The 26,960-nt window shown below is 41.0% G+C and overlaps 1 protein-coding gene across 4 annotated transcripts in view; it reads right to left on the bottom strand.

Moving 5' to 3' along the window:
• ccdc88c (coiled-coil domain containing 88C) overlaps positions 1 to 26,960 on the bottom strand; it is a 113,442-nt gene that overhangs the window by 20,289 nt on the left and 66,193 nt on the right. For 3 of the 4 annotated variants that reach the window (XM_061697127.1, XM_061697126.1, XM_061697128.1), the window contains 13 exons: positions 25,058 to 25,195; positions 24,567 to 24,851; positions 23,698 to 24,495; positions 22,009 to 22,136; positions 21,764 to 21,905; positions 20,732 to 20,881; positions 20,083 to 20,244; positions 19,566 to 19,843; positions 17,562 to 17,705; positions 16,824 to 17,010; positions 12,747 to 12,892; positions 9,542 to 9,631; positions 7,664 to 7,968 (listed from right to left, as the gene is read on the bottom strand). In XM_061697127.1, coding sequence (XP_061553111.1) covers positions 7,664 to 7,968; positions 9,542 to 9,631; positions 12,747 to 12,892; positions 16,824 to 17,010; positions 17,562 to 17,705; positions 19,566 to 19,843; positions 20,083 to 20,244; positions 20,732 to 20,881; positions 21,764 to 21,905; positions 22,009 to 22,136; positions 23,698 to 24,495; positions 24,567 to 24,851; positions 25,058 to 25,195 — 2,953 coding nt within the window. Of the gene's footprint in view, positions 1 to 3,558; positions 3,863 to 7,663; positions 7,969 to 9,541; positions 9,632 to 12,746; positions 12,893 to 16,823; positions 17,011 to 17,561; positions 17,706 to 19,565; positions 19,844 to 20,082; positions 20,245 to 20,731; positions 20,882 to 21,763; positions 21,906 to 22,008; positions 22,137 to 23,697; positions 24,496 to 24,566; positions 24,852 to 25,057; positions 25,196 to 26,960 lie in introns of those variants that run through there. The other variant, XM_061697129.1, reaches the window with a different exon arrangement.

Genomic DNA, 26,960 nt, shown 5'->3' with positions numbered 1-26,960 from the left:
TCGGTCCTCTCAGTGTCCCACTTCTTCTTAGCTAACCTCTTTCCTTGTATGAGTTCCTGTACTGCAAGGTTCCACCACCAAGTCTCCTTCTCTTCTTTCCTGCAAGAAGATACACAAAGTACTCTCCTGCCTGTCTCTCAGATCAACTTGACTGTGGTGGTACAGTGTTCCAGAAGCTCCTCCTGTCCACCGAGAGCCTGTCTCACCTCTTCCGGAAAAGCCACACATCATTCTTCCTGTCTCAGCTTCCACCACATGGTTCTTTGCGCTGCCTTTGTCTTCTTAATCATCCTCCCGACCACCAGAGTCATTTTACACACCACCATCCTATGCTGTCTAGCCACAATCTCCCCTACCACTACCTTACAGTCGGTAACCTCTTTCAGAATACATCATTTGCACAAAATGTAATCCACCTGCGTGCTTCTACCTCCACTCTTGCAGGTCACCCTATGTTCCTGTCTCTTCTGGAAAAAAGTGTTCACTCCAGCTATTTCAATCCTTTTTGCAAAGTCTACCACCATCTGGCCCTCCAAGTTCCTTTGCTGGATGCCGTACTTACCCATCACTTCTTCATCACCCCTATTTCCTTCACCAACATGTTCAATCACAATCTGCACGAATCACAACTCTCTCTCTGTCTGGGATGCTCAGAACTACTTCGTCTAGCTCCTTCCAGAATTTCTCTTTCACCTCTTGGTCACATCATACCTGTGGGGCATAGCCACGAATCACATAACATATAACACCCTCAATTTCATGTTTCAGCCTCATCACTTGATCTGATACTCTTTTCACCTCCAAGACATCATTAGCTAACTCTTCCTTTAAAATAACCCCTACTCCATTTCTCTTCCCATCCACACCATGGTAAAATAATTTAAACCCTCCTCTTAAACTTCAAGCCTGACTGGCTTTCCACCTGGTCTCCTGGACACACAAAATATCAGCCTTTCTCCTCATCATCATGTCACCCAACTCCTGAGATTTTCCTGTCATAGTCCCAACAATCAAACGGACATTGTTAACCCGGGCCACGATCTATCAGGTATGGAATTCTTTAGATGAACACTCATATTTGTTTGGCAAAGTTTTAAGTCGGATGCCCTTCCTGACGCAACCCTCTGCATTTATCCGGGCTTGGGACTGGCCTACAGTTTATTCTGGCTTGTGCACCACATAGGGCTGCATATGGCCTCAAAGAAAAAAAAAATATATAAAAATAATAATATAAAAGGTTTCAATAACGGACAATCGGCTATGTCAGACAACCCCCACACCTAGTAGTTCTTTTCAGGTTCCACTGTACTAGCGATAACAATAAACTATAAAGAAAGGGCATATGGGAAAGTTTGGGCGGGAGGCGGGGTACACCCTGAACTGGTCGCCAGCCAATCGCAGGGCACATACAGTATAAACAAACAAACATTCACACTCACATTCACACCTCCGGGCAATTTAGAGTTTTCAATTAACCTACCACATATGTTTTTGAGATGTAGGAGGAAACCAGAGTACCCGGAGAAAACCCACGCAGGCACGGGGAGAACATGCAAACTCCACAGAGGCGAGGCCGGATTTGAACCCGGGTCCTCAGAACTGTGAGGCAGATGTGCTAACCATTCGGCTTTTCGTAAAATGGTCATCAATTCCCATCAACCCACTCCTAAACCTTGTGGAAAGCCTTTTCAGAAGTGCTTAAAATGTTATTATTGTAGAGGGTGGACGATGTCATTTTAAACCCCGTGGATTAAGAATGCAATGTCACTTAAATTCATATCTGAGTCACAGCAGGTGAGCGAATACTTTTGGCAGTATCGTTTATGTAATTTTTTTACTAGCTGTCTGCGAACCACCCAAAATGGGTCCACGATCCACTTTTGGTTCCAGACCCACCGGTTGAGAATGACTGATTTACACCCTTCAATTAACCTAACATGCACATTTTTGGAATGTGGGAAAAAGGCAAATCAAAAGTCACACAAGCAAGGATAGAACATGGAATTACTAAACAGAAAGTTAAAAGCCAAGATTTGAACACAGAACCTTTGTTGTGCCACCTGTCTGCCCTCATAAACAACATCTCTGCATATACAGAAATTGATATTTTTGATTTTATGAAAAAATGACATCAGCATTATGATGAAAAGCAACATTTCATGTGAATAGATGTGTTATGACACAGTACTTAAAGTCGTTTGGGAGGTTAGGTGGGGCTAAAGCCGCTGCCTCTCATGTTGGTGTCTGTTCACAGCTAACAGACAAGACCAGTTTAGCAAAGAGCTGACAGGTAATAAGTTAGCAGGTGCTGGTTGCTGTGGTAACATTTCTTGTGCTGATTGCATCCAAGACAGATTACTGCAGGAAAGCTTTGTGAGGCAACCGCATCTACAAACAGCGTGATCCAATCTGACTTGAATGAGAAGTCTTATGACGAGCTGTGAATCCTCATTTCAGAGCAAAGTGGACACACCACGAGTGTATGTTGCAAAATGCAAATAAATAATATACAGTGAAAGCTCGATAAAACGGACCCCGATATAACAGATATAGGATCAAACGGACAGTCGGGACTGGACAATATGTCCAAAAATAGTTTCTATTTGTCACTTAAAATGCCGTTGACAAAGTCTGCTAGTTCCAGTATTGGCCGCTGTTGTTTACTGGTACTGTGGAAGCAATGCAGGCAGAGATCAGGACTGATGTATTTCCGGGTCACAGATATACAATTTTAGTAGATACAATTCCAAAAGACGTGCCTCTTGTGCCGACGTGACGGCTATGTTGAATGTGGGGCATTGACGAGGCGGCCATGTGACGATGATATCTATTCTCTATTGTACATAGAGCAGAGAGAGAGAGCGGCATAGCTGCAGTGTTAACTTTGAGGCGTACAAAAAACGTCTTTGGAGTCTGGCACATGCTATTTTTGGTACAGTAAGATTTTCTTCGTCAAGACCTTTGCCTTTGGCAACAGATTTGGATCTAGGAAGCACACTAATTCGTCACGGCTCATGGAAGCGATCCGCCTACGATGAGTAATGAACAGGTACGTCACCATGACGAAGCACACCGACATGGCAAGTGTGGATAAAATGTGAACCTTTCAGACATTTTCGAACAGGCTTTTTATTTATTTATTTACAATAACTTTGTACTGTACTGGGCGTTTGAAGTTATGGGAAAAAAACCTATAAAATTTTGTACAGTACAGTAGTATGGGTGCATATGGCCTGAAAAAAATAAAAAAAATAAAACGGGTCAGTATATTCGATATAACGCGCAATCGGCTATGTCAGATGACCGCCACCCCTATTACTCCGTTCTATCGAGGTTCCACTGTACATACAGATAAAAATAAACTATAAAGAAAGGGCAAGCGGGCAAGCTTGCTGTGCTGTGGAAACGGTAACAGGCTCGCTCTCATACACGCACAAACAGACACATGCACACACACAACTTACTCGTATTACTGGCTGCCCTTAGCTGCAACAAGCAACTCTTTTGCGGGTGTTTTATCTGAGGATCTGTAATCTCGAGTAACAAGTTGGTGTTCATGAAATATGTATGTATGCTGTAAGTTTGTATGAGCAACACTGAAAGTCAATGATGACCGATGATTAAATTGTTTATGGTTTTAAAGGATGACGAGGAAGAGGACGATATTAGAACACTCCACTGGCAGAGATGGACTGGCTAGTGATGACGTCTGCTGTGATGTCAGAGGACGACCAGAATCGGAGTCGTCTGCTGAGAGAGAGGGAGGGGCGTGAAGAGGTGTCGGAGGTGGGGGTGGGGGGTGGAAGAAATTTGTCTTGGCTTTTACTGCGGAAAAAACAGAAACGTTTCTGGACAGGAGGAGCTGAGGGGTAGAGAAATGGAGAGAGCGAGAGAGATGGAGAAAATAAGGGGGGAAAAAAAAGATAAAACAATCATGAGTACATGAAAAGAAAGAATTTGTGATGAATGTTAAAACTTGGATGACATGCAAGTTAACCCATTAGAATCATACAAGAAAGCAGTAATTTTAAAGGGGACATATTATGGTTTTATATTTTGCATACAAAAATAATTGGGCTTCTGGAATGCCAGCCTGCCCAATCAAGAGCGAAATCTTCGCTTTTTGTTGACTGTTTCCAAAAATGTGTCCGTGAGCAAGCAGAACTGAATTTGCTTCAGTTATTAATACCATCCCCACACCAAGTTTCTCCGCGCATAACTTGGCAGCTATAGGCAGGGCAAAAATCCACCACCGGGCCGCCGGACTGCACAGATGCACTATACTCAAATTTTCAGCGCGGTTGTTCATGTGGGGCGCAGGGGGTATTTGAGTTTGTCGATTTGTCCACTGCATCCACCAAATGCAGGGAACTGCTACACTAATTGACAAGTATAACTCTGCAGCTTTCTATTTCCTACAGTATATCCACAATGATGGAAATTTCCCCATTATAGGACTAACAAAGGTTATCTTATATTACAAATATTTATTATTAATAATAAGATACTTTTAACCTGACCCCGTTCTCAGATGACAAAGCTTTTTTTCCTCTCTCTTTTTTTAAACAATATAGTGTTTATTTCATCAAATTCATTTAGGAAATTTTCATCATGGTGCCCGGACACAGCGCCGTATTGGTGTCATGTCGGACGCTGGATTCCACCCACCCCCACCTCCCAATATCCGGAACAATCGGTGTTACGCCCGTAACAAGTCAATGAGCTCTTGCAAAATAATGTGGACATTCCGTAACTTTCGACAGCTCTGAATAAATAAGCACACGGGTACTTCAAAAACCTTTGTTTGACTAGATTATTTTGAGTGCGCTTATCCAACACCATGACGTCACCCTGCTGTAAATTCTCAATCTAGGAGAAACACTGCTTTCTTTTTCCCTTCAGGTTCTGGACTCAGCTAATGGTAAGGCTCTACACCTCCACCCCCGGTCATTATGGTAGTGAAAGCCATACTCAGCATTGTACAGGTGAATTGGAAGAGCAGTGGCTCATTTGAATGAGACAGAAAACGTCCCACCAAAGCATAGTGATTTCAAACAGAGCGTTCTGAGTAGATGTCAAGTGTGCGGTCATCTTTTTTATCCTTGACCTTGAAGATACCTTTCGTTAAGATCAATTGTGAATAAATGCATAATATGTCTCCTTTAAATTACATCATGCAGAGTTCACTGATAGATCAATAATGGTATCATGCATAAGAAAAACGAAACACCTGCCGTGACGTGAACCAACACCAGACACAAAAAAGTCAGCGATTATAGGTAGCTAGGAAAAAGATCATGATGGACAAATACACACATAGATAGGGTTGGTTGGGCATTTGTTCAAAACAGAGTCCTTATTTTCATTTACACTACCTAAAGGTAATATAAAATACCTGTTTACACGAATATAAATGACTTAAAGAAACAAATTAAAATGATAGCAAAGAAGTAACCATCTTAAAATATGAAAACAACTATTGTATTTTATGATAGTCTGATTGCAAGAGAAGTGTTCTGCCCTAAGCTAAAGTTCAGAATGGTCAATAGCTCCCTCTGTATGAGTAAATTGGGGAATTACTAAATAGCATATTTTTGTTTTTATCCAGCCAGATGAGAAATTTCACTTTCAATTTCAGTAATAATATCAAGTAATAGCCTAAGTTGTAGTGCTTCACATAAATGAATATACTTTAACAAATGTACAACAAAAATATGATCATGAAATACAAGGTTTTGAGGTTACGAATGGCATGCAATGAACTAATTTGCTTTGCACAGCGGCATGCGAATATGTTGTCACATGACACCAGATGCCATGCAGTTACCACCACACTTACTGTTTTTTTTATTGTTTGATACAGTGGCTGAAATAAGTATTTAACACTTCACCATTTTTCTCACGAGATATATTTCCAAAGGTGCTATTGACATGAACATTTCACCAGATGTTGGGAACAACCCAAGTCATCCACAGATACAAAGAAAGTAGAACAAATAACCTCAGAAATTGAGTTATGTGTAATATTGTGAAATGACACAGGGAAAAAGTATTGAATACGCCAACTGGTATTTATTCAATACTTTGTAGAAAAGCCTTTGTTTGCAATGACATGTTCAAGTTGCTTCCAGTATGGAGAAACTAGCCGCATACATTGCTCTGGTGTGATTTTGGCCCATTCCTCCACAAAAATAGTCTTCAAATCTTGAAGCTTCCATGGGCTTCATTTATGGACCTTGTTTTTCAGTTCTTTCCATAGATGTTCGATTGGATTCCAATCAGGTGATTCTAGCAGCTTTCTTTTTTTTCTTTAAAACCAATTGAGAGTTTCCTTGGCAGTATGTTTTGGATCATTATCCTGCTGAAATGTCCACCCTCGTTTCATTTTCATCATCCTCATAGATGGCAGCAGATTTTTGTCAAGAATGTCTCAGTACATCTGCCCATACATCCTTCCTCCAATATGTAGTTTACCAGTACCATTTGCTGAAAAGGAGCCCCACACCATCATGACACCATCTTGGTATGGTGTTTTTAGGGTGATGTGCAGTGCCAATTCTCCTCCAAACGTGGTGTGCTTGATGGCATCCAAAGAGTTAAATTTTGCTCTCAACAGACCAGACTATATTCTCCCAGTATTTAACTGGCTTGTCCAGATGTTGTTCAGCAAACTTTAAACGAGCTTTGACATGCTTTTTTCCCCCAGCAATGGGGTCTTGTGTGCTGAGCGTGCATACAGGCATGTCTTGGCTTTCCATGCCTTTTTGCACCTCCCTTTCTTCATGTGTTTAATACTTTTTCCCTGTGTCATTTCACATTATTAAACACAAATTAATTTCTGAACATATTTGTTCAGATTACTTGGGTTGTTCCCAACATCTGGTGAACATTTCATGTCAATAGCACCTTTGGAAATATAGTTAATGAGAAAAATGGTGACGTGTTAAATACTTATTTCAGCCGCTGTAATTATGCCCTTGCAGTGTTTTTTAAAGAAAAAGGTATTTAGTGTAATTATGGATTTAACTGTCATAAACAGAGGACCCGCCCATACTACAAAATACTCCCATAGATTTGGGGCATTGGTTGCAAATGAGATCTCAAAATGTGTTAAATGTATTAAATATACAAACATTGACATAAATTAAGTTTTTTTTCTTCAGTTTTCTAGTTTTAAAATTGAAAATTCAACCACAGGTGTGTCTAATTCAACCACAGGTGTGTCTAATCTAATTGGTATTGTGCAATAATAATTATAAAAAAAAACACAAAATAGCAAGACCAGGATGCGTGAACCGTGATATAGCGGGGGTTTACTGTAGTTGTTTTTTCCTTAATAAATAAAATAAAATAAAAACTGTATTTTGTGTTCACTTGGTTTGTTTGATGATCTGAAACATTTAAGAGGGGGAAACTATGCAAAAAAAAAAGAATTTGAGAAAGGGGCAAATACTTTTTCACGGCACTGTATAATATCCCATAGAGATAATCCACATGCCTGAGTATTACATGTCAATATGGAATAACTCATACACTCTTGTGCTTGTACATAGTATAATTCTCCTGAAAATGCGATGAATTATGCATTGAATGGACATCTCCATAAATGTAACATGCTAGAAAGGGGAGCTGTGATTTTGTGTGTGTGTGTGTGTGTGTCTACCTCGGCTGATAGGCGTCAGTGCTGGACTCTGGAGGCCCAGTATAGGACTGTTGCTGTGGTTATTATGTTTACTGTGGGTGTGACCATTGTCCCGGGAGTCACTTCCTGTCCTATGAGTGCCAGGGGGTGGGGTTTCTGGGGGGAGCAAAGGAGGGGGGGCAGGAAGGGGGATGTCGGGGGCACTCTTTGCCCATTCTCTCTCTTGGGTACCTTCCTTGTCTCGGTCGCCACCTCGCTCCCTGCTGCTCTCCTTCCTTGGTTTGATGAGTTTGGCTAAAGCTTTGGTGCCAGACCACTGACTTCTCCTGACAATGCACAGAATACTTTTAATCACAGCCTTCCATACTGTATATCTATACCTTTTCAATAACCGCTTAGACTGTTCACGGTCATCAGGATCTTGAACCTATCAGAGCCGACTTTAGGCAGACTACATCCTGGACTGGTTTCCAGTCAATCACAGGCACATATAGACAACAATTCGAATCATTGTAAAAAAAAATTTCTTCCACATATTAAATCCTACTTGAGACCTTTACCTGGTGTCAAATGTGCAAAATTAGGAATAATGTTTATATAACAATTGCAGATTTCTTTCTTCTTTAGTGTTTCATAAGCTAGTTAAATAATGCACGATAATTATCGGACAGATAATTATCAGCACGATTTGAAGAATTATGATGTCATATCGATAAGTCCGATAACAATAGAAATAGCTCTGATAAAAAAAAAGAAAGAAAAGGAAAATCCAATGAACCGGGATCCGTACTTTGCTGTCGGTACGTCTGGGTGAACAAATCAAGCGCTCTTTCCGTTGAATGCCAATCGTAAACGTCCATTGGGCTGAGATCTGCAGCGCGCAGTAAACATGGCATCGAACTTGTGGGATTTCTTAAACGTTTCAAAGGAAGACATTTCGCTTGCTATTTGCAGCAAATGTTCTGCAAACATTCCGCGAGGAGGGAAAAAATGATCGAGCTTCAACACATAAAAATTTCATCAGCCACTTAAAACGTCGTCATCGCCACGACGGTGTTTTGAAAGCCTACGAAGACGCCTGCGCTGCAACTGCCCCAAAGTCAGCCATGAAGAAAAGTGCAAAAAATTTGCCAGAGATGACCCGATGGCTAAAATGTGATTTCATCATGGAAATAATGGCGCGTGACGAGTTTTTGAGGACACTTGCTTTAGTCGGCTTGGAGCCACGATTTGTACTTCCGAGCTATTATTCGGATGTTTGTTCGCCAGCAAAATACGACGTGATCGCTGCACTTTTGCGTACATTGACAGATGGAAATTAGGACATAAGCTTCACTGCTGATTTAGGAACGTGTGACGTTAGTTAGCTTGGTCTGACCTGACCACGCAGTAGCACATAGAGAAGGTGCCACTGTGAATTTTACACACCTGCATGTTCAGTCACAGGTCTATGTCTATTGTGTGCTCATTTATTTGCACACGCCATTTGACATTCATGTTTTACTATGCACTTAACTATGGCTGAAGTTTACATTTGATAAGCCATTGAAAACAAAGCATTGCAAACATGCAATTCTAGAAACAGATGTATTCTTGAAATTTGCTTTAATAATGATGTCATATTTGGTTAGGACAGTAGTATTTCTTGCCTCCAGATGTGCACAAACTACAGTTAATTCTAAATAAAAACAAATATATAAATGCTATCGGTTATCGTATCAGTCTTGAGAAGAAGGAAGTTAGAAAGCTAGAAAAGCTAAAAAAAATAGTGATTTCACAAAACCTTAGCACTATATTTACGCATCTAATTATAAAATGAATACATTGTATTGTTCAATCTTTATGTATTGTCATGATACACACAATGCTCAGATTTCTAACAGTAAAAACAGTACTTACTTTTTTGGTGTGGGCTCATAGAACTTGTATTGGTCCATGATCTTCTCTTCTAATTTCTCTTTCTGACGACGAAGAGCATTCAGTTTATCACTGAGAGTCAAAAAAGGAAAGAAACAAAGATATTTTTGCAAGCAATTTTCACAAACGTTCTGTCATTGTTGATTATCTAATTCTCTAACAGAATTGCCCCTTTTCCACGACACAACAGCTCAGCTCTACTTACCCTATTTTGGGATGGCTGGTTTTCCACTTCAAAAGACATGCCAACAAACAGCAATAATTGAGGCAAAAAAAGGTCTCAAGAGGAGGCTCGGGTCAACGAGGAAACAGACTGCTGCAGCAAAGTGGAGACTAGAGATACTATTTTTTTTCAGATCCATACCAGTAGGAGTATTCAGTCTTGAGTCACTGAGTATGGATTCCACTAATACTTTTGATATATTAAATTCTAATTACAATGACATGTAATTGTAAACCAAGACCTTTGTTATCTGTGTCAAACGGCCGCAGTGTAGCGGCAACTACTGGCGAGGAGGACTTACTCAATGTCTGATTTTTTTGCCTTAAGTATCGGTGGCTGATATCGGCAGCCTTCACAAGTATGCAATACCTTGAAATAAAGCCGGTATCGGTACGGTACCTAGTACTGGTAATTGCCCATCCCTCGTGAAGACTAGAGTATAAAAGCTTACACGCTGCACTTGGTTTTCGCAGTGCCCACCACGGGGGGGAGGGCGCAGGACTGCTGGATGACGGTGCCTATATTTGGCACTGGTTGCTTAGCAAGTAAGTAGCCTGGTGGCTTTTCCCCCTGGTTTGGGACACGTCATTAAAGATGAGACCCAGCACCACCAGTCTCGTGCTGTTCCGCATACCTGCCTCGGCTGCCCTGCGGAGTCAGTCTGTACACACAAAAGACATCTAAAGTCTGGTCTACATTTTAAAGGAGGAGCACGGCAGATTCAACTTCGCACACAGAGGCTAAGCGAATTACAAGCCGGGAGCATCAAAGCTGAGATACCGACATCTGGTTCCGCACCAGAAAACTCAATTCATTAACTTCCACCACCAGCCAGCCTGAAGAGGCTCACCAACAAAGACTTCTCCTTCCTGCTGTGTTCCGTGACACCTGCTCATCTGGGCTGGGACAATGGACGGGGCACTTGCGACACCCAAAGGTGGTGGAAAGGATCAATTAATCACAGTCTTCACTGGACTTGAATGTGATCTAATATTTTAAGAACTTTATATAAACGCCACTAGTGACTGAATTTCTGCAAATTTGAATGTCTTATGTCAAATCTGTTGTCAACTGAACCGGATGAAATGTTTCACCCCACACAACACGAATGCCACATTGCAAATATTACAGTGTTCCCAACGATCACATACACTGGAAACATTCGTTTCAGGGATTAAAGAGGATGGGCGAGTGACAATGCAAAGCGGAACAATGGTCTCGTTATCTTAAATCCAATAATTAATATTTTATTCCACTGGTTTTAAACCACAAATTATCCTAAAATGAAATGTGATTAAAGAGCCGCGGTCTGCCTTCCATTTGGTCAAAAAGGGCCGGCCTCGCTCTCTGAAGTGGATAAAAGGCCAAAGCTCCTTTGTCCTGGGCTCTCGCTTTCTCTCTCGCTCGCTCTCTTGTTGTTCAACTTGCCAAAGGTCTGACCCAGCCCGGGAGCCCCCACCTCTCACCACGAGGTGGCGGAGGCAGGGAGACACCGAACTTCCCTGCCGCGCTGCCAAGCATGGACCCCGCAGGAAGCACTTGCCAACTCCCGGAAGCCATTGCCACTGCCAGCGTGCCGGCCATCCCACACTTGAAGTGAATCTTTTTTTTTCTTTTCTTCCTTTTTTCTCCAAACCATCCCTCGCTCTTGCCAACCCCCCGGAAGGTCAACTTGCCTGCCTGAATTGGTCAACACACGTAAATCAAACTTGAGGTCTACTGAAAGTACAGATGAGTGCATATTTGGGTTTTAAACTCACGAGAACAGGAATCCCAGCTACACGCACTTTCATCCCATGCTCACTACTAACCTCACATCACAAGTCAGTTTCCTTTGCCAATGTTCGTCTGTCCTATGTTTGTTGAGTTTTTTTCTTTGTATTGTTTCCCTGTAGATTCCCCATGTTAGATCTCATTACATTTTCCATAAAATTCACGACCTGCATCGTTGTGTGTGTTTGGGTTTGAAGAAAAAAACCTCTGGCCGTCTAGAACTCTTATCTAATTCATGTAGCGACCTTCAAATTTCGAGACTGAGGCTAAAAGGTTTGTCGAAACTTTGTCCTGAAGTTTTATACATCTCAAAAGTGACGTGGTGGCCCCTTTACTCGATAAAATTATTGATTAATAACGCTGTAATTTAAAATTACGCTAAACCGAAAGTAACCCAAGCATTGCTTCCAGCTTATTCTTTTCTCCTAAATCACGTTTTTATTTAACACAGATACGCTACAAAAATCTTTTAAATTTGTATTTAATTTTTAAATCAGCCGTTTCTAACACTTTCAACCAACCTGGTCCAAAGCAGTAGAGCTCTCTCTCCATCGCTGTGCCTTTCTTACCACGTCTCGGAACATGTCTTATGTCCTAAGGGACAGGACACTGGGACACCACATTAATTATTGATTCCCCCATTTTCTCCTTTCTTCCTTTTCTCTGCTGTTTCCACTGTAGAACTCCACCAAACTCTCCTAGTGTTGTCACTCTGAAATCACTCCACCACCATCTCATGGCAGGCTGCCGCGACATTGCGCCGCGATAGCACATGCACAATGAATTAGTTAGTCGACGGCTCACCGCGCTATGCTAGGTGCCATGTAAAAAGGTCTAATACTGCAGCTTCCACTCAACAACAGGGTAAGTTAACATTAGCATGTATGTGTACTTTCCACTATGGTTTTTTCCGCTACAAAGCCTGAAAATATGTTTGACCTATGACCAATTAGGTGTCAACTCATCACCCTTAAAACCCCAGGTAGTATCTGATGGTACCAATTGCCGGTGGAAAAGGGTCCATAGTGAGTAGAGCAATGCAAGGATGAACAGTTATAGTGGCGTGGAAAAGGGGCTTTAGTTCTAGAGAATGTAATGCCTACACTTGATACAATACATTACTGACAGTACAGTACTGTCTCTGATCTTCCATTCTACATTGAGTAAATACATTTGTGTGCATCCAATTACATGTAGAGTTTCTGCTCCTGATGATAAAGCTCTTTGCTCTCCATGCTTCTCTCCAGCAGAGCGTGGTTCTGCTGATTCAGAATGTTGATCTGACTCATGAGGTGATGATTTTCTTCTTCGAGGTTCCCTTTCAGGCGACTTAATAGCTGGATCAAAACAAGAGTTGGCACAAGAGTATCACCTAATCACATCAACATGGCTTAAAGTGAGAAAAATCTCCATGCCCAAAATGTTATTTTCAGGTGTTGGGGGTATTTCATGCTTCGTGGTCCCGTCGCTATAATGCAGATTTTAATTACAGTTTGTACAATATTTTTGTGTTAGCGATTGGTCTTGTTCTCTTTCAATAAATTATATGTGTTTAAAGGTGTTTGTATTGTTTTATGTCTTTGTAACAAACACATGCTTAAGGTGTTTTTAAATAGGGTATTTCTTATGTCACAAATTCCACTAATTGCTGAGGTGGACTGGAATGCAACCCATGCAATGGAGGGGGGGATTACTGCTAAGAGATAATCAGTTTATGAATGGATGCTGAATTTATTATCATATAAATAACTACTTTATGAACAGATAACCAGCTGATTCAAAACTGACCTGGGGCCTCATGTACAAAGACTTGCGTGGATTTCCTACTGAAATATGGCGTACGCTCAAATCCAGAAAACGTCCTATGCACAAAAATATCCAGATGTATGAATCTGTGCGTACACATGAATCCAAGCACATTTCCTTCGTACATCTCAATCAGCGTGGAAATGAGCGCACATGTCGGAGTAGCCGACCCCTCCTTGTCCACGCCCGCATTTAAATATGCAAGTCATATTTAAATGAACCCTGCACCTGAGGACCTGATTGCTGCATGATCAGAAAAAAAATGAAAATGAGCAAGGTAATGAAACAGTTTTTTTTTTTCTGAATGTGAAGTTCCTCAATGAAGAGGAGGTGTGCAAGAAAACCCTCTTTGGCATGCTGTCCTCCAGCGTTAACAACACGCGAAAGAGGAGCGAATGGGACAGTGCGTGTACAGCTGTCAATGCTGTGGGGATGGAACAGTCCACCCACGCTGAACTAAAAAAGAAGGGGTCAGACATTAAGGTGGACGTGAAGCGGAGGACAGCTTGCCCACCGCCAACGTGTGGTCAAAACAGGCGGAAGAACCGGCGTGGAGGGCCTCACCCCGTTCGAGGAAAGAGTCGCTGCGAACATGGGGCGGTGGAAGCACGTGGCTGACTCTGATCACCCCCTTGTGTATGTAACTCATAACAAATGTGTTCATACAGTAACCTACACTCAAACGTGTGAGATAAAGGTTCATGCGTAAATGTTGGATGCATGTTATTTGTAATAAATCTTTTGAATTCTAATAGAAGCACATCAGCACTCCTTTTTGATACACAGGAGAGGACACGCACACTGAAAAAAAAAAATATTTTTTTAGGAGAAGAGGGTTAAATTATGTCATTTTAACACATTTTAATTTTGTGCAACCGATGTACATGTTCAAATTAAGTACATTCAAAGGACTCTTTTTTTTTTTATCAGTGCAGTCGCACCCATGCGCTACATGTTCGGGGAATTCCTCCATCGTCCCTGGTGTCTCCTCCAGCATCCCCAGGGTCTCCGACGCAATGACGCTTCAGCAACCGGCTGCTGCTGCACCCGTGCAGACTGACAAAAAGAGTCCTTTGAATGTACTTAATTTGAATGTACATTGGTTGCATGTGATTAAAATGTGTTAATATTACATTACAATTTACCCCTCTTCTCCTAAAAAACAAATACGTCATTTTAACACGTTTTAATAATGTGCAACCAATGTAGATGTTCAAATTAAGTATATTCAAAGGACTCTTTTTTTTTTTCCAGTGCATGTGCTGCAGTGACAAGAAGCGATTGTGAGGGAAATAGGCGGCATAAATGATCACCTTGATCAATTAATAGGTGTCCTCACAAATATCAGTGATTCATTAAATACACTGGTTAACAAGTGCATTCCGAGTCCTTGCATTTTTTACATTGTTGAAATCAAATGTTGTCGGGCATGAATTGTTCATCAGTGCTAACTGTTCATGTGTCTCTAATGTGCAGTTTCCCAGCATCACCTCTAAGTGTCGCCAAACCACCAACAACCATAGAAACGTGCGTACGCCAGCCGTGAAGTTGGCATGAGGCACCGCACTTTTCCACCGTCATTTCACTCTTGATACATCTGAACTTTGCCGTGAAAAAGAACGTACGCACCTTTTGTACATGAGGCCGCTGGTTATTTATGTAAAAACATAAAAGGACTTTAAGGACTTATTGAGCTCAGGAAATAGGATAATTTTCTCAAATTCACACTTTTTAGCTGATAATCAACAGTATTGAACATTTTGGGTGGTAATTATTTACTGGACAGTGGGAGAGTATATACTGTAATGTACAGTAACTTTAGCTGCAGATCATTGTAAAATTTAAAAAGCAAGACAAATTTGGCCTAAATGACATATAGTGCCGTGAAAAAGTATTCTCAAATTCTTATATTTTTACATAGTTTCCCCACATTAATGTTTAAGATCATCAAACAAATGTAAATATCAGAGAAATATAACCTAAGTGAACGTAAAATGTTGTTTTTAAATGGTGATTTCATTTATTAAGGAAAACAAATGTATTCAGTTACCTGGCCCTGTGTGAAAAAGTAATTACACCCCCTGTTAAATCATAACTTAATTGTGGCTAATCACAATGTTTGGTTAATTCTCACTGATCACACCCAACCCTGATTACCTCCAGACCTGTTCAATAAAGAAATCACTTAAACAGAATCTGTTCTGACAAAATCAAGTCGGACAAAAGATAAAAAAGAAAACATCCAAAGAAATTCCAGAACAGTCGAGAAATTAAGTAATTGACATCTATTAGTCTGGAAAGGGTTACAATAGCCATTTCTCAAGCTTTAGGATCCCAGTGAACCATAGGGAGAGCCATTATCCTCACATGGAGAAAACACAGAACAGTGGTGAATCTTCCCAGGAGTGGCCAACCTACAAAGATTACCCCAAGAGAACAGCAATGACTCATTCAGGAGGCCACAAAGGAACTTCGGACAACTGCAGGCCTCCCTTGCCTCAGTTAAGGTCAGTGTTCATGACACAACAATAAGGAAAAGAAGGCAAAAATGGCATCCATGGCGGAGTTCCAAGGCGAAAATCACTGCTGACCCTCCATGTTTGCTGAAATTAAACAATTCTGCAAGGAAGACTGGGCCAAAATATCTCCACAGGGATGAAAACGCTTGATTTCAGTTGTTGCTTTGGATGGCCCAACCACTTATTAGGTTTAAACAGCATTTTAAGTTCACTTGGGTTATATGTGTCTAATATTTACATTTCTTTAATGATCTGAAACATTGAAGTAAGGAAACCACGCAATAATATAAGAATTTGAGAAGGAGGCCAATACCTTTTCACGGCACTGTACAGTACTCAACCTTAGTCAAAACTGAACTTAAGTGCAATACTTGAGTTCATGTGGGTGTGAAAGGCCCGGTTCAATTGGGTTTACCTTGGACAACGGCACGGTGCTTAGGCAGCAAGTGTGACAGTGTAACGGTGGCTCACTTAAATAAAAACATTAATTAAAAAAAAAAAAGACAGCTAGCTAGCTAGCCAGCTAAACATACCTCGCGGTTATAGACTCCGAATAACCTGCGGGCTAGGTTCCAGACTCCCCCAGCCTGCTGCAGGCTTCTCTTTACCGACAGATTGAGGCTCATGGCTGACCCTCGGAGGAAAAACTCAAGTGAACTATACCCGGCCTCAGTCGCGGCGAGAGGGAAATATACTGTAAGATAACCATACAATTACAAACAGTATGGTAGACGTTTTTAAAGCACATGTACACGACGATCTGACGGGCTCGATTTCATGTCACGTGAGCTAATTTATTATTTTTGTATTTATTTAAACGTACACATATTTAAAGTGAGTCTTGTCAAAAAAAAAATCATACGCCGGATTTCTGGCACTATGCCGGAGTACTTTAAGCCATGCATTAACAACATTACTTTTGAACATCTGGGAAAAGACGTACCTCACGGTGGTTGTCTAGTTTGGTCATAGTGAGTTCCAAGCCCTGGTGTTGCTCCATGAGCGAGTCATATCGTGTCATCCATCGATTCACTTCCAGCTGGGCAGTGCTAAATGAGCTCTTGAGTTCATTCATCTGCTGATGGAGCTCGTTGCACTGCTCTGATTTTTGGGATTCGCTTTGTGACATCCTAAAGATTGTACATGATGAGAGTGAATAAAAAAAAGATTTCCTTTCCTTTTCCATTTCCATTTCTTGGTAGTTGCAAAGAATCAAGATGCTTTGTCTTTATTAACAGATCTTTATAATGTAAGACCACACAGATGACAATAAATACTATATTTGTTGATGTTTGATATTTCTGATGTTTCTTTTGTAAACTGTGACAAAAAAAAAATCTGAGGTTGAACAGCTACTCATTGTTCAACCTTCGCGGTTCCACTGTAATGTCTTATGAATCCACACACAATTGCCTGCAGACCCAACTCTAATTTGTTGGAACGTATTGTAGTCTATTACTAACGCAGTAACAGTCATAGTCAATATTTGTATGAAAAACACTAGCGAGCCATAAATTTAAAAGAATCAAATGAAAAACAGTAAATGCAGCAATGACAGAGTGTGCCTTCTTGTGCCGCCTGACGACATAATGCACGCTGTCTGTAATCCCGAAATGTCATCTACGTCGTAAAACCTAGAACCTGCTGTAATAGGTAATAGTCAGTGTCTGCCAGCATGTACCTGTCCACATCAGCTTTAAGTTGGAGATTCTCTTGCTGCAGTAGCAGATTTTTCTGGTGCTCTTGGTTTAGCTCCTCCCTCTCCTTCTGACCCCGCCCTTCTATCGCCTCCCATTTTTCCTTTTGCTGTAACAAAGTGCAATACCTGCAGAGCCACAAAGACCAACAAACTAAACAAAAAAAAAAATTCACTTGTCATTAAACATGAATATAGTTGCATATTTTTTGTTCCTGCATTCCTACATTATTGAACATAAAATTTCCTAGAATAAGACCATTAACGTGTTCTTCCTGTTTAGGCATAAAACTATCCATCCATCCATCCATCCATTTTCTGAGCCGCTTCTCCTCACTAGGGTCGCGGGCGTGCTGGAGCCTATCCCAGCTGTCATCGGGCAGGAGGCGGGGTACACCCTGAACTGGTTGCCAGCCAATCGCAGGGCACATACAAACAGACAACCATTCACACTCACAGTCATGCCTACGGGCAATTTAGAGTCTCCAATTAATGCATGTTTTTGGGATGTGGGAGGAAACCGGAGTGCCCGGAGAAAACCCACGCAGGCACGGGGAGAACATGCAAACTCCACACAGTCGGGGCCAGGGATTGAACCCGGGTCCTCAGAACTGTGAGGCTGACGCTCTAACCAGTCGGTCACCGTGCCGCCGGCATAAAACTAATGAAACACTAAACAGCTTAATGATTTTTTTATTTTTTTTATTTAGTACATACGATCTAGGGTTCGAACGTTTCACTAAATCCACGATTTGATTCGTATCTGTTTCGTGGTCACGGTTTTTTCGGTTCCGTTGACTCCTAGGAAAAACCATTACAGTATCTCTTTGATTATTAGGTTAAGACTATAGAAGTATGATTATTCATTTCTATTGTTATTATTTAAATAATGTTTTATTAATCAGAAATATATATTTTTTGTTTTATCTATGCTAGCGGCATATAGTGACAGGTAGGGCAATTAAACACTCTTCTTAAAGCTGTGTATCCACCTGTGCCATTCATACAACAGAATAAGTCATGGCTTGTGTATTTTTAATGTTATGATCTACCTGATGATAATCATAAGTGAATGAGCTCAGCTGTGTGACATGGACACGATTCAAATTTCTTTGGCTTCCAAACACCACCACAATGGATTTAAACTGAAATGAACAAGATGTGCTTTAATTTGAGGGTATTTACAACCAAATCAGGTAATTAGTGTAGGAATTATAACACTTTGGGATATGTCTGCCTACTACTATCCAAGGGAGCTTGGCTAGCTACACTGCATTCTAGCATTGCATATCTGACGCATATCTCTCAATGGACTCACAAACGTAAATACATTGGAGATTCGTTTGAGCACTATTCATTTTCTAGGAATTATGCCCAAATGTATTTTTCCTATCCTACACTAAACATATGTCTCTTGAGATAAACTTGATGGTGTTGGGAAATGTTGTTTTCTGTGTCAAATCGCAATGCCATGACAACGGAACAAACGGGCATAGTTACTACGCTACCCAGAATTCAACACTGGCTCAAGGTGGTAGAAAGACGGAGGTTGGAATAAAATACTTTTTACTAATTTTTTTTTTGGGCCAGCGGAACTTTGTAACTTCTGCCTGATGGGAGGAAGGTGAGTTAGGGCGTCAGGTTTAATATCCGAATGCATCTTATACACACCGCGGCAACCATGTGCCCCGCCACCTTGGCTTGCATTAGCGCTGTCACACTGCTTCGCCACATTAAGAAATAAGGGGGGGGAAAAAAGCGGTTGCGCGTGCCTACGAACTGAACGGGTCACATACGGACTGAACCGAAACAGTTTAACTAAACCGTTGGGACGGTTTTCACAAACCGTTCCACCCCTAAAACGATATAATTCAATCACGAGTCACAATATTTATGTTCAACTGAAAATTCAAATTAGGGGAAGAGAAAAAAAACAAAACAAAGGGTTGTGTTCTACAATGTCTTTGGTATGCATATTAACCAACTTACTTGCTGTGCATTGTTCTGTGTTCGCTCTCTAGTGTCCTCTGTTTGACTTTCAGAGCAGTGTGTTGACTGATGAACTGCTCGTACTCATGTGCTTGCCTCTCATGAACGCTCAGAAGACGCTCGTGGTCATTGAGAACACTCTCTCTTCCTCGCCATGCCTCCTCGCGCTGTCTTTGCCATGACTCTACCTCAGTCTCCAAGGCGGTGACTTGGCCTTGCAACACAGCATTCTGAGCCATCAGAGATGCACTCTGGGAAGACAGCGTGGAGTTTTCCACCTAGGGACAGTAACATCTATTATACCAAATTGATCATCCAATTTCTAAACAAAATAGCAACCACTATCTTGATATTGAAAAAAAATTCTGAATGGTACGTTGTTGTTGCATAATTCAAATAGCTGCATAAAATGTGGATGCAGTTTGGTGTGTATCTTTGGTCTGACCGAGCAACATGTTAATAACATTTGGTTATGACCAAGCTGATTAACAAATATGTTTAAACATGATCTGTGTACCTGAAGTTGCGCCGTCTTAGTATGGAGAGCTGAATTCTGCTCCTGCAACATTGTTGTGTGTCGCTGCAGTGTCACCATCTGGTTGTTAAGTGAACTGTTCTGTTTCTCCAGTTGTTTCAGCTGGTCCTTCAACAAACTGCTCTGAGTCTGAAGAGAGGCATTCTAGGGAAAATACTGACACTATTAAATATTAACAATTCAAAGAGGCAAAAACGTATAATATGCATATTGTACAGCCATCCATCCATCTTCTGTACTGCTTATCCACACTAGGGTCGCGGCCGTGCTGGAGCCTATCCAAGCTGACTTCGGGCCAAAGGCGGACTCCACCCTGAACTGGTCGCCAGTCAGTCGCAGGGCACATATAGACACGGACGACCATTCGCACTCACATTCACACCGTCACTGAGTGGGAACTGAACCCACATTGCCCGCACCAAAGTCGGGCGAGTGTACCACTACACCATCAGTGATGTTGTACATTTGAATTAAAATTAGAAAACAGTGATGTGCTTAGATTAGAACATCAGTTCATATATTGGAAAATTAAACTAGACTTCAATTCTGAGCAACGGCGTGAATATTAATAAGCATTAATGACAGAGTATCAATGGAATAAACTAGTAATTCACACCAAAAAAAACCTTACATTCTTCTCTACTTCTATGAGATGATCTTTGATACGGAGCAGCTCAGCTGTGGCTGACTCCCTCCGCCCGTCTCCTCTTGAGCACCCACGAGAGTTGTGGTTTTCTTCTCTCTCCTGTTGCTGACGGAAGGTAGACACTTTCTGAAGAGCCTAAAGCAAAATGAAAATAAAACCAATTCCTGTACAATGCAAAATCTTACCGAGTGAATTTACCTTATTTCTAGTACAAATACCCCATACTTTATTTCTTTCAAGACAGTTTTGACTCTTTTAAAAGCATTTTCAACAAAACAAAAATACTTATTTTAAAATACAATATCTTATTTTAGGAATCTTGTTGAGTCAATTTAAGTCATTCACTTATTTTAGGGACAAATTGCCTTTTAAAATTATTTTTTTTTATATGGTTGACAGAAGGTAATTTTTACAGTGTAGGTCTTTTTTCATTGCTATTTTTACACATATCCTCCTTAATCGTTCCTAATTTAGTTATCTTTGTTTATATGTTTCTCTAAAAATACAGGCAGATTTAATTCTGAATTGAAAGCATACATTTATACAGACTAGGCAGTGAAAAGGGGAGTTAGTCAGCCTCATATCTTAACACAATGACTGTTGCTTCTTTATTTTGTTTGACATTAAGCTGTGAAGCTAGTAAATGGCTCCAGTTGACCTGCTACTTCATCTCATTTATTCTAAATACCAATTTACTACATGTACAAAATGATGAATTGGAGAAGACTTCCTTAAGAACTGAAGCCAATAAATTAATTTCTGAAAGGAGGGGGGGGGGGGGGGGGGGTTTGAGACCACTTTCCCACTAAGTGTTACAGTTTAGGAATTGTACTGTGCAGAGTCTATCTTAATAAGTGGAAGATATTTGAGTGCAGTACTCTATTACACCAGACAGTTGGCTAAACAACAGCTTAAATAAAACTGAATTGCCAAATAATCCAAAACTACTGCTATCAAGTAAATGCTCAGTTTTTTGTATTTTTTTTTTTTTTTTTTTTTTAAATTGTTTTCACTTACAATCGCTAGCTCTGTACGTAGTGTAGCATTGTGTGTGTTGCACTCTTCCAGTTTCTTTTCCAGACTGGAGATTTTCCCCTCTTTAATCTTCATTGCCTGTTGGACTGTTTCCTCCAGTCGAGATTCAAGCAGCTTGTACTTGCTGACACACACACAGGCCCAAGTCAACTTCAACATTCTAAATTAAGCCTGATGAGTACGCCAAAAAAGTGACTGGTACAGTATGTTGCGTGATTTAAACCTACCTGTCTTCCAGCATGTGCTCCTGTTGTAGTAGTCTTTCTCGGTTCAGTCCAACCTTTTCCAGTTCTTCATTAAGTCTTTCCAACTCAACACTGTGCTGCTGGACTCTCAACTTCTCTGACACCAACTCCTACACACACAACATTCTCTGTTACGCAACTACGAACCTTTTCACTTCTACAGCATATTGCAAACCTCAGTTCCAATGTGTAAAACGCAAAAGAAAAAAAAACCCACACAAAACGGAATTCAATGATTTGCTAATTATTTTCAATTTATAATCACTAGAATACACTCCAAAGACATTTAATTTTCAAACTGATAAACTGTTCTTTTGTGTGTGTGTAAATATTCACTCCTTTTGAATTTGATGCCTGTAACACTGTGGTATTTTGCGCTTCATAATGTGCCACACATATTCAAGTCTGGACTGCTGGCAGGCCAGTCTAGTACTCGTTCTCTTTTACTACAAAGCCACGCTGCTGTAACACCTTCAGAATGTGGCTTGGCATCGTTTTGCCGAAATAAGCAAGAATGTGTATGTCCCAGAAAAGGATGTTGCTTGGATGGCCGCATATGTTGCTCCAAAACCTGGATGTACCTTTCAGCATTACTGGTGCCTTCACAGATGTACCCACAGAAGTTACCCATGCCGTGGGCACTAACACCCCCCCATACCATCTGAAATGCTGGCTTTTGAACTTGCGTTGATAACGTTACGGATGGTCCTTTTCCTCTTTGGCCCGCAGGACACGACGTTCATGATTTCTAAAAACATTTTGAAATGTGGATTCGTCAGACCACAGCACACTTTTCCACTTTGTGTCAGTCCATCTCAGATTAGATCGGGCCCAGAGAAGCCGGTGGCCTTTTTAGGTGTTGTTCATATACTGTATGGCTTTCACTTTGCTTGCGAGAGTATTAACTTGCATGTGGAGCTGTAGCAAATGTTCCTGAGCCCAAGTGCCAATATCCTTTACACAATAAGGCTGTATTTTAATGCAGTGCAGCCTGAAGAATCGAAGGTCATGGTGCAATTAAGTGTTGGTATTCAGCATTGCCGCTTACAATACATGCAGAGATTTCTCCAGATTCTCTGAATGTTTTGATGAGATTTTGGACGGTAGATGATGAAATCCTTAAATTCCTTGCAATTATGCGTTGAGACACGTTCTTAAACTGTTGGACTATTTGCTAATGCAGTTGTTCACAAAGTGGTGAACCTCATCCCATCCTTGCTTGTGAACAACTGAGCCTTTTGGGGAAGCTCCTTTTATACCAAATGTTGACACTCACCTGTTTCCAATTAACCTGTTCACCTGTGGAACGTTCCAAACAGGTGTTTTTGAGCATTTCTCGACTTTCCCAGTCTTTCTTTGCCCCTGTCCCATCTTTTTGGGAACGTGTTGCAGGCATCACATTCAAATGAGAGAATATTTTCATAAAAACAATAACGTTCATCACTTTGAACATTAAATATCTTGTCTTTGTATTGTAGTGCGTTCCATATAGGCTGAAAAAGATTCGCAAATCCTTGTATTCAGTTTTTCCACAACGTCCCAACTTCATTGGGATTGGGGTTTGTAGATGTGATGATATGACACACACAGAAAGTCCTCAATATTCACTCCACAAAAATGTGAAACGCTATCAAATACAAATAAATAATAATAATCATTTGTCATTCTTACCTCTCTCAGTGTAACCAAAGTTCTCTTGTCAATGGTCGCTTGTTTGTTCAGCTCCTTGTTCTCCCTCTCCAACTCTTTGGCTTTGACTGCCACCTCCTTTAGCATATTAATCTCTTTTCTCATATCTACACCCTCTTTCTCCACCACAGCCAACTGACTAGCCTTCTCTTCCAGCTCTGCTTCCTTACCTTCCAGTAGCATTCTATTCCTCCAACTCTCTTTCTCCAAGTGCTTCCTTCCCTTTTCAGACTGTTCCAGGTCCAACAGAATCTTCCTTCTCTCCTTGTCACCTTCTTCTCTCCTCCTCTGCTCCTGACTCAGATCTTCTACTTCCTTCCTCAGCTCTTCCTGCCTACTCAATATTTGCTGCTTCTCTCGCTCTAATTCTGCCTTTTCCTCTTTAAACTTCTCCATATCCTCCTCTAAACGATGCTTCTCTTGATTTAGTGTGGCAACATTCATTTCTAGCCTCTCTCCTCTCTTCCTCTCCCCTTGTAACTCCACTCCAACCTCGTCCGACGTCTTTTGCATTTCTTGCAACTTTTCCTGCGCCTCCTTATATTGTTCCTGTTGTTTAATGAGAAAAGAGGATGAGGAGCGCAGGTTTTCCACTGAGCAGCGGAGTTCCAAGTTTTCTTTTGTCAGGAGGCTATTATTAGCTTCCTGTCTCTTCAGTTGCTGAAGCCCTTGCTGAGCCTCCACTGCCTCCCGTTTAAATCTGTGCACCTCCTGCTCCAGGGAGGACACCTGCTTCTCAAGAAACTCTGAACTCTCACTGCATGCACGTAGAGATGTCACCTGAAGACCAAAACATCCAAGTCAATCCTTTTTTTCATAAGTAGTAGCAAAGATAATGCTAGATCTCTTACCTCTCTGTTAAGAGCATCCCTGTTTCTCTCCACCCTGACCAGCTCCCTCTCTACCTCATCACATCTTGCTGCCCTCTCCCTCAGCCTCTCTGCTTCCTCTTTGTAAAGCATTAGTTGAGTTTCCAAACTTGCTAAACGGGCACTGGTGTCAGTAATGCCTTGGTGTAGGAGGCGATTCTCTGCCTCTACCTCACGGACCCTTGTTTCACTGTGAGATTGAGCACGCTCACGGAGCGACACCACAGCATCAGAAAGACGTTGCTTCTCACTCTCCAATTCTGAAATCTTATTAGAGAGTAGAAATAAAACAGAAAGAGCGTTAGCAAGGTAGGAGAGCACGATAATTCTATACATATTTCAGCTGCACTTATTTTTTTACTGAAGTTTGATTCTGCCCTATCTGTGTCTGCTCTTAATCACGCCATGATGGATTGAATTGCTGTGGTGTACAACTGGTGCAAAGAGCTTCTGAGCGTGTTCCTGTAATTTACCTGTCTGTCTTTTTCTGCTCTTAAAGCATGCATTTCTCTTTCCAAATTTTGTTTTTCCTTCAATAAATCATCTCCAAGAGATTCCATGTCTTGATTCGTCAATTTCTCCTGGTCCAACAAGCCCCGGAGATGCTCCAACTGAGGAAGACACAGATTTAATCGTGTAGAGGGGACAGGTTAGTTAATGAATTTTTAAAAAACACACAAAAATAGACCTCAGAAAATCATGTTTTGCCTAAAGGTCAAACAATAACCAAAATCAAAAAGAAAATGGAAAGAAAATCATATCTCATTTGCAGCTGCCTACTTTTCTGTTTTTGTATGTGTTGTTTTTCTTTTTTGTAGTTGTCATTATAGATAGGGTTAGCTACTTAAAAAAACATTCTTTTTTCATACTAAGTGAGGTCAATTTGATCTGTTTAGCATCAATTCACAAGTTATCTCGTTACTTGACATATGAAGACAGTCTCGAACCACGCTCCTCACACATTAAAGAAAACCGAATGAACCCCAGATGAGCAAACATTTTGACGACGGAAGCAAGAAAAAAACTCCCTCCCAGCAAAAAGCTCAGAAGAGAGTCGTTGTACGGCAAGCGTTTGTCTCGACAGTTTGGGTTGAGATAGAAAGACAAAGGGAGAAGGGGGTGATTTCCGAAGAGGAAAAACACGCCGAATGCGCGACATTCTCCTTTTCTCGGGCATTGTAGAAAATGCCCCGGAAGACCCCGAGGAGCAGATTAAAAAGTTCATGAAGTCCGCGCTCAAGATACAGGTGACAAGATGACCTTTCACCGTGTTCACCGATTGGGAGGACCCCGTCCAGGAAACTGACCACGTCCCATCATTGCAAAGTTTTAACACTTTCAGCAACAAGTGTTTGTGAAAACAAAAGGTCGTGAGCTCAAAGGGACTTCGTTTGGAATGAACGATCAGTTCCCCGAGGAAATCTTGTAGCCGTTGATGAAGAATCACCTTGAGAAAGGCAAGCGAGACTGGCAAGTTGTCGATAAGCTATTTGTTGACGGCCAACTGTTTCGTGATGCCGTCACGCCGTGGCTCTTCTAGATGAGTACTTATTCTGATCTGTTGTCGTTATGAATTGTCAAAAGTGTATTGTAGCTTGTGTCATTCTTTCCACTTTTGCTTAGATAAACAAACAAAACAAAACAAAAACGGAATCACGCATGATACCAGCATGTATTCTCACTCCTATCTGTCTGCTTTCCCGCTCTGCTTGTTTCCACAGACACTAAACACACTACAAACCACCACCACACACCATAGTATCCCCTTGTCACGGTTAGTTTTCTATGTTCCGTGTTTGTTCGTTACCCTTCTATGTACCCTAGCTTTGCTGTACTTAAACATAGCATCTCTATGACCCTCTCTAAATAACATTTGTCAACACAATACCAAAATCTCCCGAAAACTGTCAAAAAAACAACATCAAAGAATACATACTATTTAAAATTATGATATACGCACCCACTGAATGTCACACTTAGAATTTTGTGTCATGGAATGTCAATGGCATTCGATCTCAGGCAAAAAGAATTAAGATTATGGATTATATCATTAAATTTAAAACAGACCTCCTTCTATTACAAGAAACAATGCCATACTGAGTCAGAAGAAAAATGCCTTACTGATTTCACTCAGGCTATCTCGTCCTTAACAGGACTGTCTAATAATAGCAGACAAAGAGGAGTCTCAATACTAGTGCATAAAAGACTACTTTTTACAATAAATAGTACAGGAGAAGATCCAGAAGGCCGATACATAATTATACAGGCTTTACACAATTGTGTACAAACTTTACACAATTGTCAATGTACAACTCAAATTCCAATGAAGTTGGGACATTGTGTTAAACATAAATAAAAACAGAATACAATGATTTG

This window comes from Phycodurus eques, chromosome 14, assembly GCF_024500275.1.
Source record: "Phycodurus eques isolate BA_2022a chromosome 14, UOR_Pequ_1.1, whole genome shotgun sequence".
Taxonomy (NCBI): domain Eukaryota; kingdom Metazoa; phylum Chordata; class Actinopteri; order Syngnathiformes; family Syngnathidae; genus Phycodurus; species Phycodurus eques.
This window is presented reverse-complemented; position numbering and strand designations above follow the sequence as displayed.